General features: G+C 45.9%; 1 protein-coding gene across 4 annotated transcripts in view; it reads left to right on the top strand.

Moving 5' to 3' along the window:
- LOC143037885 (myb-related protein A-like) overlaps positions 1 to 16,846 on the top strand; it is a 129,608-nt gene that overhangs the window by 15,125 nt on the left and 97,637 nt on the right. The window contains exon 1 of one of the 4 annotated variants that reach the window (XM_076206515.1): positions 2,386 to 2,412. The exons of the other annotated variants lie outside the window; for them this stretch is intronic. Coding sequence (XP_076062630.1) covers positions 2,390 to 2,412 — 23 coding nt within the window. The 5' untranslated portion in view covers positions 2,386 to 2,389. Of the gene's footprint in view, positions 1 to 2,385; positions 2,413 to 16,846 lie in introns of those variants that run through there. 4 annotated transcript variants of the gene reach the window in all.

The following is a 16,846-nucleotide window of genomic DNA, read 5'->3' as shown; positions in this document are numbered from 1 at the left end:
TCCATAGTCCATTTGCATAGAAAGGGTTGGTTGCGGTAGGATTAACATTGCGTTAGAATAGCCCTGAAAGAGTCGGAGTGATTTGTGTATGTACCACTTAGGCTCCAGGAGTTGGTTAATGCTTTCGACGAATGTAAAACTCTGCTGGAGAGGCGATCTCTATCTCTATCTCTCTTTCTCTCCCTCTCCCCGTCACTTTAACCGGATTATTTTAGTGCAAAAGCACACACACCACACACACACACACACACACACACATACATACATACATATACCCATTTAGTGATTTTTTTCACCCCCCTCTCTCTCTCTCTCTCTCTCTCTCTCTCTCTCTCTCTCTCTCTCTCTCTCTCTCTCTCTCTCTCTCTCTCTCTCTCGCCCTGAAGAATCATGGGAGTTCACATGGTCTGTGGCCTGATCGAGTCTATTATCAAATCCTGTACTGATATCGCTTATCATTTGTTATCACCCCCACTTTTAGGAGTCAGCTTTCTTTGTTTAGCTGTCCTCCACCTCCTTTCCCACCACAGCCTTCATTGATGGGTTCTGTCCCTCTTTCTGCTGAAATTGCTGACCAGCACACGCTTCTCGCACGAGGTCATGGTTGTATGTGGGTAGATTTCACGAACGGGATCCTAGGTCATCTCCCAGTGGAGGACTGGGTCAAACTGTGACCCATCTTTCCCCAGCAAGGGATGACCTGTGGGACCCCAAGTGACCTGGACGAACTCCCTGTTCTTAGGGGCCAGTCACACCAAACTTACGACCGGTTTCCGACCACCGAGCTTACGACCGGTCGCCGACCAGTTGCAGGTAGTCCTTGGAAGTAGCTGGTAGTCGGTAATAGGATTGGATGAATAGATAGATCGATAGATATATATTACAACACACGCTGAATAGTCCCCAGTACATAGATTTTCATCTTATCAACCACATTAACTTCTTTCATTTCAATTCCTTGCATAATAGGTTTTGTGTCGCCGACCGATCGCTTTATTTTCGATCGAAGGTGGTCGGAAACTGGTCGTAAGCTGGGACTTGTAGGGACTAATTCTATGCCAGCGTTTCCCAACCTTTTCCAACCATAGCACCCCCTGTTGTCATGTCTAAGCAGTCCGGCACCCTTATATTGTTATTAGAAGGGTAAAAGATAGTGAAGTGTACTGCTTGATGATTTATTTTCTTGATTCCTTAGAACTGAAACAAATTGACAATATTGTTTGTAGAAGAAATAAGAACATCCTAGAAAAATAAAATAGTATGGAACAAGTCAAATATGCACAACTGGGTAATCAGTGATACATCATTGTGATTTTTGTGTGCATCACTTCCCAGCACCCCTTATAATTAATTTCAGCACCTCAGTTTTGAAAACGCTGATATATATATATATATATATATATATATATATATATATATATAGAGAGAGAGAGAGAGAGAGAGAGGGGGGAGAGGGAAAGAGAGAGAGAGGGAGAGAGATGTTGGCTTTGAAGCACAGATTGATTTTTGTACTTTATTGAGTTCGGATATCCTGTCAGTCCTAAGATACATTTCAGAGAAATCCGCTGGATTCTGCCGGTCCCTATAGAAAGCGAAGGCTGAACGGCGCGCACGTACACACACACACACACACACACACACAGACACACACACACAGACACACACACACACACACACACACACACACACACACACACACACACACTCACTCACTCACTCACTCTCTGGGGAACCGAATAGTTTTAATTGATAGTAGCGAAAATAACAAAAATAGACGCAGATGACCTGCAAGTATGGGATAGAAAGCTCATCGAGAAATGAGGAGAGGGCAGATTGTTGAGCATGTATTAGAGATGGTAGGAGTTTCTCGTCTTTGTTTCAGTTGTGAGCATTTTGGGGAAAGACATGGAGGATCTAATGTTTGGAAGTCGATTGAGAGAGACGCCAAACCAAATAAACATCATTTAGCAACACACACACACACACACACACACACACACACACACACACACACACACACACACACACACACACACACACACACAAATATATATATATATATATATATATATATATATTACATTTCTCACCTGTGTGTGTGTATATAGTATATATAATTTTATTTTCTCTCCCAAGAATCGTTCCTTTCAGTTGAATAACATGTGTATGTTTGTTCTTGGGGTCGGCGGCTAGTGACAAGCGGCCCATCTTGACAATTTGGCGCCAAGAGAGAAGCTTTTGTCAGTCTCGGGAGAGAGGAAGTGCGAAGCCCCGTGGTGAGCGTCACACCGTCGCCAAACTGAGGGGCCCAGGAATGAGCTTAACGAACAACAAATTTTGTTGGCCGACATGGCCGCCTTGCTCTCAAAGCGTTGGTGACGTTGGTAGAATGATTGTGGGATCTACTGTATCGTAAAATTTAATTTAACTTCAGCGTTGGGTGTGTGTGTGGTGGGACTGTGTTTGATTAAGGTTTTAGTGCTTCGGAACCGTGTGGAACTTGATCCCTGACGACCAGCCGGCTGGCGACCGAGCGAGCGTAAAAGGGCCTTAGTTAGGTCAATGTGTTCGTGGAGTTCGGGTCTTGTACTCCAATGGTAAAGATAGAGAGAGTGTGGGGCGTATTGGTCAAGGTCCTGCTCGAGGGTGACTGTGGAGGATTAGTGACCGGCCGGGGAGGTCCTTCTCATTAACTTTCCAGCTGCCCGGCCTGGGTGGTTGGTGGTCGGTCCGGATGGGTGGTGAAGTCGATACCATGGATTTACGGTGGTGTTCTTAATCAAAATATTCTTTCCTTATATAAATCTTGTATAAATCCTTGGAAGGGAAAGATTTGATAAGGATTTTTTTAAGAATACCATCGTAAGATTCGTACGGTGGTATTCTTAAAAAATCTTTCCTTATATAAATCTTCACCCTCCAAAGATTTATATAAGGAAAGAATTATTTAAGAATGTCATTCTTAGTCTTTTTGAAATGAGTTTCGAAAGAATAGTTTCAATCGACTTTTCGTTTGTGTGTGAAGGCGACGTGTATAAACATCTTTTTAGGCTCTGTCAGTGGTTTGCCCAAGCCACTAATGAATGGATATTATTTCCAAAGACATTTTCAACGACATATTTACTCCATAAATTCTATAGTCACTAATTTAGTGACTAGTGACAAACCTACGTGGTATTGTTTTATGTTTTGACACTGATCTCTAGTCAAGAAGAATTATGGTCAATTTGAATTTTACTGCCCCGAATTTGTGCTACGCTCCGTTTTCTTTGCCACCTGTATAACTTAATATTTTCTTTGCAATATTGTCACCAAAGATAAACGTATTTATCCTTTCGCTATAGAGGAAATTCTCTCGGTTGAATGGAACTGCTTGACGGCAGAAAGAACAAAAGTTTAAGTCGAGTTTCTCAGTGAGAAGGATGACCGAAAGAAGATGAATTGACAAAATCCAAAATGTGAGCAACAGAATCCGTCGATGTCGATCCGGTGTATGTTTCTCGACACGAAGTTATGTTGCTCTACAAATTAGTAAAATTAAAATCCAGCAAGGCATTCATTCATTCATTCATTCATTCATTCATTCGTAGACAGGTAATCGCGGGCTCCGTTGTCAAATTTCGTTGCTGTTACAATTTAACTTTTTCGTTTTCTTTTTTGAGCTGTGTGACAATTCTACAAGTTAATTTGGGGACCTGAACATTTCTTGTGATGACTTGAACGCTCCCCCTATCGTGTGTGTGTCTATTTGTGTGCGTGTGTGTCTATATGTGCGTGTGTGTCTATATGTGCGTGTGTGTCTGTGTCTGTATATGTGTATGTGTGTGTGTATATATGCGTGTATGTATGTGCATATTCGTAATCATATTTGGAATCTAGGGGAAATGTTGACCCGAGGCTTGGTTGAGTACATTTTGGTGTTCGCCCCTAACCCGCCTCGTCCCGTCTTCCGCCATGCACAGAATATGTCTTCTATTTATTGGCTGTCTAAGCACGTAGGGCCCCTTCTAGGACCTCAGCTAGGTGCCACGTGGCTCATGGATACGAGACTGCGGACACGTGTCGTCCTGACAGCACAGAAGTATCAGGACTCGAACCGGAGATTGTGAACGCACTCATGACGAGAAGACCCACAAATATAGCTCATGCCTGGGACCTCTCCTTCTACTTCATTCTGATATTTGGGTTTTAAGCTGAGCCCCTCGAGCATTCGGCCGCCGGTCGCCGCCCAGCTGGAAAACACGTCGCGCGTGCATGGAATTCCATGCAGCATTGGACGGGTCTGGAAGGTCCAGAGTCCCTTGCCCTTCGCCGGCAGGATGGGCCATGGAAGCTTGGGTGTTGTGCCGGAGGAACACAAGGGTCTGGGTTCTGTGGAAGGAGGGGTAGGAGGTGGGGAGGCGACCGGTCTTGGGTCTTCGGTCCGGGGGCTCGAAGGACGTTTGTGGGCTGCGCTGGGGCTCTTGGGGGGGATCGAGTGAAGGAATTGCGCCTTCACGGAACCTGGTCATAAGGATGGTAATGGCGTGGGTCGCACAGGCCACCTGGTCACCACCTGCCCTCTCATCTGCTCCGCCTTGTCTCTCTCTCTCTCTCTCTCTCTCTTTTCTCTCTTTTCTCTCGCCTATTCTTCTTGCCCACTCTCGTCTTCGTGACGACCAGGACTCTCGCATCCCTCGAGACTTGCATGTCGATATTCGTAGTTACAGGTCCCTCTTTCAACCATACTTTCTCCTTTTGTGTGCAGGAAACCCCGTGCATGACTCTCTCTCTCTCTCTCTCTCTCTCTCTCTCTCTCTCTCTCTCTCTCTCTCTCTCTCTCTCTCTCCCTCTCTCTCCCTCTCTCTCTCCCCCTCTCTCTGTGTGTGCACGTGTCTACATCTCTCCCTCTCACTGTGTGTGTTACCATCCGTCTCACTCTGACTTCATCTCTCCCCTCCCCCTCTCTGTGTCTGGGTGTATGTGTGTTCATCCCTCTCCCTCTGACAGTGTGTGCGTGCGCGTGCGCGTGTGTTCATCCTTTCCCCTCTCACTATGTGTGTGATCGTGTTCCTCCCCCTCTCAGAGTGTGTGTGTGTGTTCATCCATCCCCCTCTCACTGTGTGTGTACGTGTCTCCATCTCTCTCTCTCTCTCTCTCTCTCTCTCTCTCTCTCTCTCTCTCTCTTTCTCTGTATGTATGTATGTATTCATCCCTCTCACTCTCCTCCCTCCTTTCATCTGTATCTGTACTTCTATCTGCCTTTACATCTTCCCCTTACAGACCTTTCCATTTTCTTCCCACATAATCGGCATCGGTTGTGCGTGCAGGCGTTGTATGCGAGCAGGCAAGAAGGCTATCGCCTGCTGCCTGGCTACTTGTATCCGGCAGCCGCGCTCTGCCGCGGCCTCCTGCCTTCCGCACACGACTGCCCACACATCCGCAGCTGCGGCGCCAGAAGGCTCCTATGGCTGCGGCTCCTCAAGTATTGCCGCGTTGCGGTCTGGGTTCGTTCTCGGCAGACTCCTTCTTCGGGCACGTGAGGAACGTCGTGAAGAGAAACTTGATGACATGTGCTGCCATGGCGGTGACCCAGCTGTACCCATTGGCGTGGGTAGGAAGTATAAGTAATCCATTCACATGGTCGGTAGATTCTAAGTCCCCTCAGACCTCAACAGCTCGCGTGTGTTGTCCTTCCTCACCAGTGTCCTCGTTCTCCCCCCGCTTCGGATGGCTGGCTGGGCTGGCTGGCTGGGCTGGCTGGCTGGCTGGCTGGCTGGTTGCCACCACCTGCCCTCGTCTGTAGTCTTAACCCTGCCACCTGCCCACGTCGTTCCTCGGGTTCTCCTTCATTGTTCCAAGGCCGAAGTCGCCTCGGTCTCCGTCGTGATGCACTCAGGTCGGATCTTCTTAGTCATCTTGGCTCAGCTGTCTGGAAGCTTGCTTGCCGGACTGCCTCCTTGCTTGCTTGCTTGCTTGCTTGCAAGTCCCGCGTCTAAGGTGTCGTCATCATGTGGTCTTGGGTGCTTGGTTACTCACTTCCTCTTCGAGGAAGCTCCTTCGGTTATCCCGTCAGGGACTTCGCCGGCAAATCGTTTTGGGTTACGGGAAGACACGTATGTGTGTGTTGGTTGTATGTGTGTTTTGTATATATGTAATGTGTGTGTGTTGTATATGTGTGATTGTGTATGTTGTGTATACGTGTTGTATATGTGTAATATGTGTGTGTTGTATATGTGAAATTTGTGTGTGTGTGAGAGAGAAAGAGAGAGAGATAGATCAGGGTCGACTGCAGTCAATACATTACTTTCTGTGTACCGCATCTCCCTCCAAGAACCATGTTACCTGCAACGCTCAGAGAACATAATGTCCCCAAATGGTCATCACCATTATCATCAGCAGCAGGAGAACTTTGGTCTCCACGACGGCCAATATGAGAGGGAGCCACGCAGGACGACAGCATCCCTATGCATATTGAAATTTGCTTTCCTCTCCTTTTTATTAAATAGAAAGTAAAATTATATAATTTCACTACCTGCTTTACTTATCGTACCCTTTATTTGCGCGTGGGTAAGTGGCCAAAGGTTAGCTAGTTTTTCGCATTTGCCTCTTCACGTGAAGGATACAGCCACAGACGTCCAAGATGAGCTTCTTATTTTTATATAATTTATCCTATTTTATTATTATTTTCCTCAAAGGTGTCATAACAACCCTCAGGTACACACGCTCGGTGCCAGTAACATACTCGCATCTGTCTTGGCTTAACTTACAGTCACGGTGCCAGAACAGTCCTTTGATGAGGCATATGGTGCTGTGGTCGTTGTCGATTGCTTATTAGTGAATCCATCCCTGTAGTTTACTGTCTTCTGGGTTGACTCATACATCCTTATTCGTACCAGGTTAAGATGTTGTAGTGGGTGATCACATTATGTATGTATATTGCGTGTGGGTAAATGCATATATGAATAAAATAAAATTGTGTTCCTCTCTATATTTATGTCACCTTGGAGATTACAGGAGACCGCGGTGATAGTACTAATGGTGAAAATAATATATATATATATATATATATATATATATATATATATTCACAAAACCAAAATATCGTTGCACATTTGTAAAATGTTTAAATACAATCCATTGTCAGAGAAACAAGAGCTGTATATTTCGACCACATCAGCTGAAGAGGACCACATTGTGTGTGTGTGTGTGTATATATATATATATATATATATATATATATATATATATATATATATATATATATATATATATATATATATATTAGAATATTAGGAACTGCCATCTTTCCACGCCGTTCCGTTTTCCGTCCTACACCAAAGGAAATCCTTCCATGTCCTTCAGCCTTGGACATCCCATTTATTGCCGAAGTTGCGCAACATTTGCTCCCGCGGTTGGCAGTTATGTCGTTTGCATTTTTTCCCCTTGCAAATACCCGGCGGTTTTGGTCAACTTTGGACAAGTCTTTAGGAGACGTTGTGCTGAATGAGTTAAATGAAACTTTGGTCCAATGGCTCTTAACCTTTTTTCAGTGCCCTTAGTACCCCTTGATATCTCAGACAATTTTCTCGTTCCCCCCATCCAATACAAATACAATGCAAACATATAAGGATTAGTGATACAAACTGCTTTCTCATGGTAAATATACAATGGACCACTGCACTGGCTATCATGTCTCTTACCCCCCCCCCCCCCCAAGTAGGTTTCGTAACACTTGGGTACAGGTACCCCACTGCTGTAGTCCTTCTGTAACGATGACGCCCCCCCCTGATACAAGTCTTGTTCTAGCTGTCGCCAGGTGATTTTATTCAAATTACAAGAAAGCCTCGCGTTGAAGGGATTAAGGCTTGAAACATGGCTTTGGTGTTTTCTTTTTAAGGCTCTTGTCACAAAGTATTACAGAGGCTGAACATGCCGACAGGAGACCTTTTGGTCCATAACTGGGTCGGATGCGAAAAAATATAATATTTATATATAAAAGATGAATAAAAAATTAATAAATAAATAATAACAGCGTCGAATCGCACTGTCGTCTTTGGTCCCACTACGCCATATTGGTTGGCGCGCGCGCGCGCGTGTGGGAGGATTGGGTGGATGGGGAACAGACACAGGCTACTAATGGTTAGCGCGCTCGACCGTCATAATCAAATCCTTTGTCTCCTATGTCGTCTAGAGAGCAGAAACGTCATTGTGCTTTGAGGGCATCTGTTGACATGCACGCCTTGGAATAAAAGTGAGCGTGAGTTTTCGTTTTGAATGAAGTCCTTCTAAGTGGCGGGTTACCTCTTTCTTCAGGTTGTGGACGTAGTGGGATTTTTCATTGATGTCTGGTTCGACGAGGTGGAGTGTGGACTACCTAGAACACATCGCCCTCTTGCGTGAGATCGGGATTTTGTGGGAGAGGAAGGGAAGGTTGTGTGACAATGAAATTGTATTTGTGTGTATTTTTTATTTATTATTATTATTATTATTATTATTATTATTATTATCATCATCATTATTATTATTGTCGTTATTATTATTATTATTGCCAATGAGCTTGTGTAAGGGATATTTATTAGAACTGTACCTGGCTCAGTAGGCATAGGTAGGAGACTTGGACATCTATGCTTGTATCTACATTGACATTGTAACGTCCGAACGCGACTAAGAGATATTTGATAACCGCGAAAGGGCCACCACCACCACCGCCATTGTCTTGGATCACGTGTTGGACTCATGATCAATAGTTGTTAACCTCCCGGATGAGAGCTCAGAACTCGTATGACCGATCTATGGGTAATACAGTGACCTTACACGCACACACATACACAACTCCTTTCCCACGAGAGTCGGAGTAACAACCCGCAGCGCAGCGATACTGAAATTATTTCAACCCTGGGCGGGATTCGAACCCGGACCGCCGTAGTGGCGGCCGGGAAATCTAACCACTGCGCCACGAGTGTGTTCAGTGGAGGATCCTTGGGGATGCCGTTTTTGGAACACAAAAGAAAATATGGTGTGGGTGTACATGCAAAGGCTTCACGGTTTGGCATGATACTACGTGGTTACTTGACGAGTTCGAACCCCCAACGGCCTCTGGGACTTCGGGTGCAGGAAGACTCGAACTCCGTTGTTCTTCGTCCCCGGTTTCGGTGTCTGACGGAAGTCATTGTAATCTTGTACGAATGAACACGCCCGTCCTGATTTGATTGCGTAGTTGTTTGTTTATTTATTTATTTATTTCTCTCCCAGTTGGCTTGAGCAGACGAGACCATTTTCTACCTCGAGTCCGTTCCTCGAACGGACGCTCTGTCTATTGTTGTTGTTGCTCTGCACAGATTCTGCAGAGTTCGTTGGCATATTGGAGTAGGCACGTGGGCCGAACCTGGGAGTGTCGAGACGAATTTGCGCCACTCCCCAGGCGTCGTTCGGGAGTGCTCCTACTCAGCGCTTGTAGCAGCTATGTAATACTTCCTCTTGAGGTTAGGCTGGGCTGGTTGAAGTTGTTATTCAATTCTTTGTAACGTTTGCTTTCAAGACAAGTAACTTTATTAATTTGTTACATTAGGTTCAGGTTCTGTGTGTATTTACCTAATTGTAGTGTACAGGAGAGGAGCAACGCTCGTAGGGTCCCGTCTCCTATTCTCAATTTTTCTAACATACCTAGACTCAAATTAATGTACGGTTCCGACTTGTATATCTATATCTTTGATTTCCAGTTACCATATTTAGATTTGAACTTGTGTATTGTTTGAGTTTGGGCTATATCACCTTCCAAGCTATTCCGCATATTTATACGTCTATATGGAAAAAAACTATATTTCTTCGCATCCTTTCGACATGTGGTCTTTTTAAATTTATTTCCATGACCTCTTAAAGCCCTCCCATCTTTAATCAGATCTCTTCTATTAGTGCAATCTATCCCCTTTAGTGGCCTGAACACTAATCACTTCACCTCTTTCTCTTCGGTCTTTCAAAGTTGGTAGACCCAGTACATGTGTGTGTGTGTGTGTTTACCAACTCGTACTGTGTAATATGTTTCCAGACTGTATATTGTTTTCTCTTCCATATTGTACAACGAATCTGTCGATCTGCAGGGGTACTGCATTTCTTTGATAACCTTTGATCGTCTTGTATTTATAATTTTCAGTATTGTGGACGACCCCCCCCCCCCACTCCCTCCCGAGAAAAGGAAAATGTGATTTATTTCTCTGTGGATATGGAATAGGATCCACCACTTCTTGTCCTCATGCCGATGGACACTTGATATTTGGAATCGATCTTTGGGGTAGTCAAAGGTTCCCTACATAGAGCAACATGATGATTATGATGATGGTTGTGGTGGTGATTGTGATGGCGAGGTATCTCTTCAGGTCGATTTCGCTCCTTCCTTGGGTTTCGTCCAGTAAGATTACTCACTGATGACACACTGGTTAAGATTTCTGCGTGTGTGTGCATGCGTGAGTACATGCGTGTGTGTGCACGCGTGCGTGCGTGCGCGTATGCTCGCGCGCGCAAATGCATGTGTATGGGAATAGGCAGAATGCCTCTGTGCTGTGAGTTACCTCCCAAAAAATAACTTAACTTCGAATCCTTCAGAATACATATATGTATGCTACCACATACTCTCATTCTATGAGCATTTTCCTGCTACATACTGCTTGCGTGCGTGCGTGCATGCATGCATACACGTGTCACGGACGGTTCATGCTTGTTAATGGCGCCCTCAGGCACCCGCAGCATGTCGATGTGGGGCGTCCGGTTGTGTGGCCGGGAGCCCAGTGGTTTGTGTTCCAAAGCGTGCTCGGTTTGCCCTCCGGTAGAGCAGCGCCAACGAATAATACGCTTTGTATTGGTTCGCAAGCTAATTTGAACGTTTTCGTGACTTAACGTGATGTCCCCGGTTCTGGTTAGACAACTCGACATCTAAATGAAGTCGTTCTCTTTTTCGTCATCCAACAGAATCGGTGATTTATCACAACTGTTCGTGGTATGACCTCGACATTGTACATATTTATTTTAATTGTAATTTTTGTTTTATTTATTTTTGTTTTATTATTATTATTATTATTTTCGCGGCGTCAGAGATGTCTTCAGCTTAACATACTATGAGCTTCGTTAGACTATGTGGGGCTGCCACGCGTGCTTGCGTGGCCCGCGAGGGACCCGCGGACTACTGGCACGCGTGACCGCCCGCCTGCCCACCGGGTCTCCTGGTGCCGGCCAGGGATTGTGTTACATATTTCATTTTGCTTCTGCCACATGCGCTACCTCCAACACTGTACCCGGTTTATTCTAGTGAAAAGCACACACACACACACACACACACACACACACACACACACACACACACACACACACACACACACACACACACACACACACACACACACACACACACACACACACACTCACTCACTCACTCTCAGGGGCATATATGAGCTCTGAGCTCTCATACGGGAGGGAAAATAGCTGTCGATCACGAGTTCAACACATGATCTAAGACCGTGGTGAAACACGCGCACGCGTGCGGTCATATATGAACTCTGAGCTCTCTTCCGGGAGGGAAATAGCTGTCAGTCACGAGTCCAACACGTGATCGAAGACCATGGTGAATCACACACACACACACACACACACACACACACACACACACACACACACACACACACACACACACACACACACACACACACACTTGTCCATTTAGTTTCCCATTTTTTTCTCCATTCATTCATCTTCTCCCTCTCCCCCTCTCGTGCTTACGTATATATGACACGTATGTCCGTATGGACTGCTTAACTTACACTTTGTACACGCTAGGTTCTTTGAGCCCGCCCTTCCCATTTGGGTTCTTTCCCCCTCCTCCTCCTCCTCCTCCTCCTCTTCCCCCCTCTCCTCCTCCTCCTCTTCCCCCCTTCCTCCTCCTCCTCCTCCTCCTCTTCCCCCCCCCCTCCCCGGTGGGCCTCTCGAACATGGTAATAGCTTGATTTTTACCCTCGTCCTTCCCCCATCCTCCTCCCCGTTCTTCTCATCGTTCTCAATGAGGCCAATGCCGAAGATTTTTTTTCTTCTTAATATATTCTCGCCGCCCCTTCTTTTGAGTTCCTCCTCTTCTTCTTCTTCCTCCTCTCTTTCCCTTCGCCTCCCCACTTCGTCTTGCCCCCGTCTTCCCACCTTTGTTGTTGTTGGGCCGCACCTCTGTCGGCCTCTCCGTCTGTTTGGCTTCGGATTTTGTCGCGGGTCACCCCCCCGGTCTTTGTTATCCTCCTTCTGTTCTCGCATGTTTTACTTATTATCCTCTTGTTCCTCCTCTTCCTCCTCCTTTTCCTCTTCATTTTGCTCCTCTTCCTCCTTCTTTTGCCCCTTCTCTTCCTACTCTTCCTTTTGATCTTCCTCCTACTCTTCCTTTTGCTCCTCCTCCCGTTTCCTCCTCTTCCATTTGCTCCTCCTCTCCCTCCTCCTCCTCCTCCTTGTTACTCCTCCCTACCTGTGTTCTCTCTTGAGGCCTCCAACGCGATGGTGAACTTAATAGCTTTTGTGTAGATGAAGGATCGTCAATTTTATATGGTGGTTGGGGGTCCAAACTCCTGCCACAGAATGGGGCCTTGATCGAGAAGGCCCCATATTGGTCTTGGAGGGCCCTTAATGAGAGCAAAATGCATAAAATACTCACCTTATTCAAGGTGGGTAAAGATTATTCATGAATGTATTTGCATAATGAAGGCTTGGTTGAAGATTGAAGCAATTGTAGTTGTCTTATGTATTCTGTCCCCTTCCTCACATCCCCTCACCTATCTGTCAGTTGTCACTTGCTGCCTTCCCAGAGGTCTGGTTGTTCCCATTCTCTGTCTTGTATTTTTTTAAGTGACCCCCACCCCCCTACCTCCTCCTCTTATTCTTCTTCTTCCTCCTCCTCCTCCTCCTCCTACCCCTCCTACCCCTTCATCTTCCCTTTTTCCCTCCTCCTTTATCCCTATTTCTTTTCCTCTCCTTTTTTTTTTCCTTCTCTTGTTCCACCAACTTCCTGTTTTTCTTCATCTTTGTCTCCATCCCTTCCTCCTTTCTCCTCCTATCATATCTTCCTGTTTCTTCGGTCTCACTTCCCCTCACCTCCCTCTCCTCCCTCTCCCTCATTTCTTCATTCGTCCTCTCCCAAAGACCCATTCTCCCCACCTCCTCTCCCTCAGTCTTTCGTCCATTCCATCCCCGTTTTCTCCAACACCCTCTTCTTCCCTCACTTCCCGTTTTCCCTGTTCTTTCTCCATTTTTTCTATCTCCCTGCCTCCCCCTACAGCCCTGTCCTTGCCCCTGTTCCCCTAAATGCCCCACTTATACACATCCTTCTTTCTTTATGTCCCCTCAACATGTGTTCCAGATTGTACATTTCACATCTTCCAGTCTTCCATCCTTCGTTTATTTTCTGTTCTTTCTTCTCCAAATTCCCGTCCTTTCTTTCCAGACCCCGTCCCTTCCTTTCCTTCCTTCCCTCCTTCCTTCCTTCCTTTCTCTCTCGTCCTTTTCAATTCCTGTCCTCCCGCTTTCCCTGATTCCCACGTCCCTCCTCCTGCCTTTTATTGCCGCTCCCGATCCCGATCCCTTGGGTTGACCCACCGGCGGGTGTTCGCGGTCTTGGTCGAGTCTCCATGTACTCCATCTCCTTCCTCCATCCCTCCATACCTCCCTCTCGCTTCCTACACTCCCCTGCCGCTTGCTTGTTAATACAGAACAAATGGACCACATACCAACGGTAGTATGTTTCTAACTCATAAATGAAAATACCTCTGGTGCTTACACAAACCGCCAATACATTATCACAACAGCATACACCACCACCACATCCACAATCGCAACATCTACCACCACCAAAACATTCTCCACTTTATTCTCCACCACCTACCACTAGTCTCCTTGACATTCTCCACCTCCCTCCACCTCCACTCCACTCCTTACTCCATCTCCTGTGTGACGGTGCATTAGCAGTCCTCCCAAATTCCGGCCCGCCCATCGGGAATTTGGGAATGGGGTTTGACCCTCGGGAGAATGTCCTTCCCCTTCCCCCCCTACCCCCCGGAGGCCTGGTCGGGTCGAATAACTTGGAATATTCTCGGTCCTTACCCCCCTCCCACCACCACAAGTACCTCGTCCACCTCATCTTCTTCCACCTCCTTGTTCTTGGTTTCCACATCCTCCTCTTCATCTTCCTTTTTCGCCCTCTTCCTGTTTGCTTTCCTTATCCTTACCTGATTCCTCCTCCTCCTCTCTTCTTAACCTTCCTCCTCGCTCTCCTCCTCCTCCTCCTCCTCCTCCTCCTCCTCCTCTCTTCTTAACCTTCCTTCTCGCTCTCCTCCTCCTCCTTTCTTAACCTTCCTCAATCTCCTCCTCCTCCACCTCCACTCTTTTTAACCTTCCTTCTCACCTCCTCCTCCTCCTCCTCCTCCTCCTCCTCCTCCTCCTCCTCTTCCTGCCTCTGTCTAGCCGTCTACTTCCCTACACCCACTTTACCCTGTTCGAGGCACTTTTTTCCCTCCCCCATCCTCCCGATCCCTCACCGCCACCACCACCAGTGCTGCCGCTCTTTCCCCACTCTTACACAAGGCTGTCCCTTTTTTCCGGGACCTGCCGGGGAAGGAGGGTCGGGGATAATGAAGAACAAGTAAAAAAAAAAAAAAAAAAAAAAAAAAAAAAGGCGCCGCACGAAAGATGTAAGGGACAGGGGGAGGCTGTATTCTTAAACAAAATTTCGGGCCCCCGGGCCTTAAGGAACTACACAAAAACCCAGGGTCCTTATGGCCGTGTTGGGGGATTTCCCCTAGGCTGGATAGAATCGCTAGTGTGGTCAGCCAACTGTGGGACTTCCGTCGTGGCCATTCTGTTACGTGTAATGCATATGTAATGTGTATGTATATATTGTATGTGGTTGGTTTGGTTTGGTGTCACAAACTTTCCACTATCAGGAGGCTGGTACGGTGCCCCTTACAGAATATTTTGTAACGTGGAATTTAATGAACCATGCCCTTGGTCCAACTCGCTGGTGGCAGATTCGAACCTCTGTCACATCGACCTCCGCCGCAAATAGTGACGCTCTACCACAATCGACCACTGAACATCCTAGGTACTGGGTATTATATATATATATATATATATATATATATATATATATATATATATATATATATGTATATATATATATATGTACATATATATGTATATATATATATGTATATACTGTATATATACATATATATATAAACATATATATATATATATATATATGTATGTATATTATATGCATTATATCTCCTGTGTTTAGGAGGAAAATCAGCAAGAACTGGTTTACCAACAGGGTTGTTAACTAATGGAATAGACTTATTATCCATATAGTGAGATCTGAAACAATTTGTTATTTTAAGAGAAAATTTGATAGTTTTACGGATAAGGATATCAGGTGGTAAGGGAGATGGCAGTGCCTAGTGTAAGCCTTGTGGTCTCTTACAGTCTTGGGAGGTAGGCTGGTACATTGGTTGTACGGCTAATGTACAGAACTGTTATTATATGTGCTTGTACACTAATGGACAGTGCTTGTACACTGATGGATGTGCTTATAGATCTCGTATGCAAAGACTGGAGGAGTCATATTTTACCTGAGATTTTATTTTATTTATTTATTTATTTTTTATTTATTTATTCATTCATTTATTTATTTATTTATTGTTTTTCATTCAAATCGAAAACGTTCTGGGCTAAACAGGAAGTATCGGGAGTTGGTGGATTTGATCGTATTGTAGGTTAAAACTGTTTTGATAATTTAATTTGTTCCTCTCCATTTTGCACTGCCTTGAGTTACATCCTTAGACGTGATTATGACTAATCCTATTAAATATACCATGGAAACGTTACCCTATGCTTCCACGGATTTCCAATTGACTGTTGAATACAAATACAGTTTAAATTATCTATAACTCGTGCATGGAATTCTTACGTCCCGCCTCACATTGGCAGCCCGTTTGTGGGCTTTTCCAGTTTTCGTACTGTAGATCTCCCCCTCTCTCTTTCTCTCTCTCTCTCTCTCTCTCTCTCTCTCTCTCTCTCTCTCTCTCTCTCTCTCTCTCTCTCTCTCTCTCTCTCTCTCTCTCTCTCTCTCTCTCTCTCTCTCTCTCTCTCTCTCCGTGTACATCTACCATAGTCTTACTCTCTCCAGGTGCCCCTCATATGTACATTTCATGTTTTACTCCCCCCCCCCCCACACACTACCATGACCACCACCATCCAGTCCTTGTTCATGGCTGGCAAGCAGGTCTCCCTCCCCCCCTGAGTTCTCTACAGACTTGCTCCTGTCTCCTCGACTCCTGGTCAGTCTGTCCTTCCTTGTGGAGGTTTCCGTCCACCTCGTCCCTTCCCCTCCCCCGTCCCCATCTCCTTCCCTGTCTCCTCTGTCTATACCGTTTCACCAGACTTTCCTTTTCCTTTTTCAAGTTGGTTCTGAAGTTGAACACCCTTGTGTGTGTGTGTGTCAGATTCACCATGGTCTTGGATCACGTGTTGAACTCGTGATCGACAGCTATTACCCTCCCGAACGAGAGCTCAGAGTTCATATATGACCGGTCTATGGGTAATGCTGTGACCTTACACACGCACCCACAACTCCCCGCCCACAAGAATTGGAGTAACGACTCGCAGCGCAGCGATACTGAAATTATTTCAGGCCTGGGTGGGATTCGAACCCGGACCGCGGTAGTGTGTGTGTGTGTGTTTTATCTTTTCCTCAGTCTTCCCCTCTCCCTTCGCCACACGGCCAGGCTCCCATAACCTCTCCCGCCCCATCCATCCACCCGCTTTCCACATCGGGGCTCGCTTTTTATCC

Source organism: Oratosquilla oratoria, chromosome 23 (assembly GCF_046742065.1).
Source record: "Oratosquilla oratoria isolate Oo_2021 chromosome 23, ASM4674206v1, whole genome shotgun sequence".
Taxonomy (NCBI): domain Eukaryota; kingdom Metazoa; phylum Arthropoda; class Malacostraca; order Stomatopoda; family Squillidae; genus Oratosquilla; species Oratosquilla oratoria.
The sequence above is the reverse complement of the archived record's forward strand: the minus strand, read 5'-3'. Positions and strand labels throughout refer to the sequence as shown.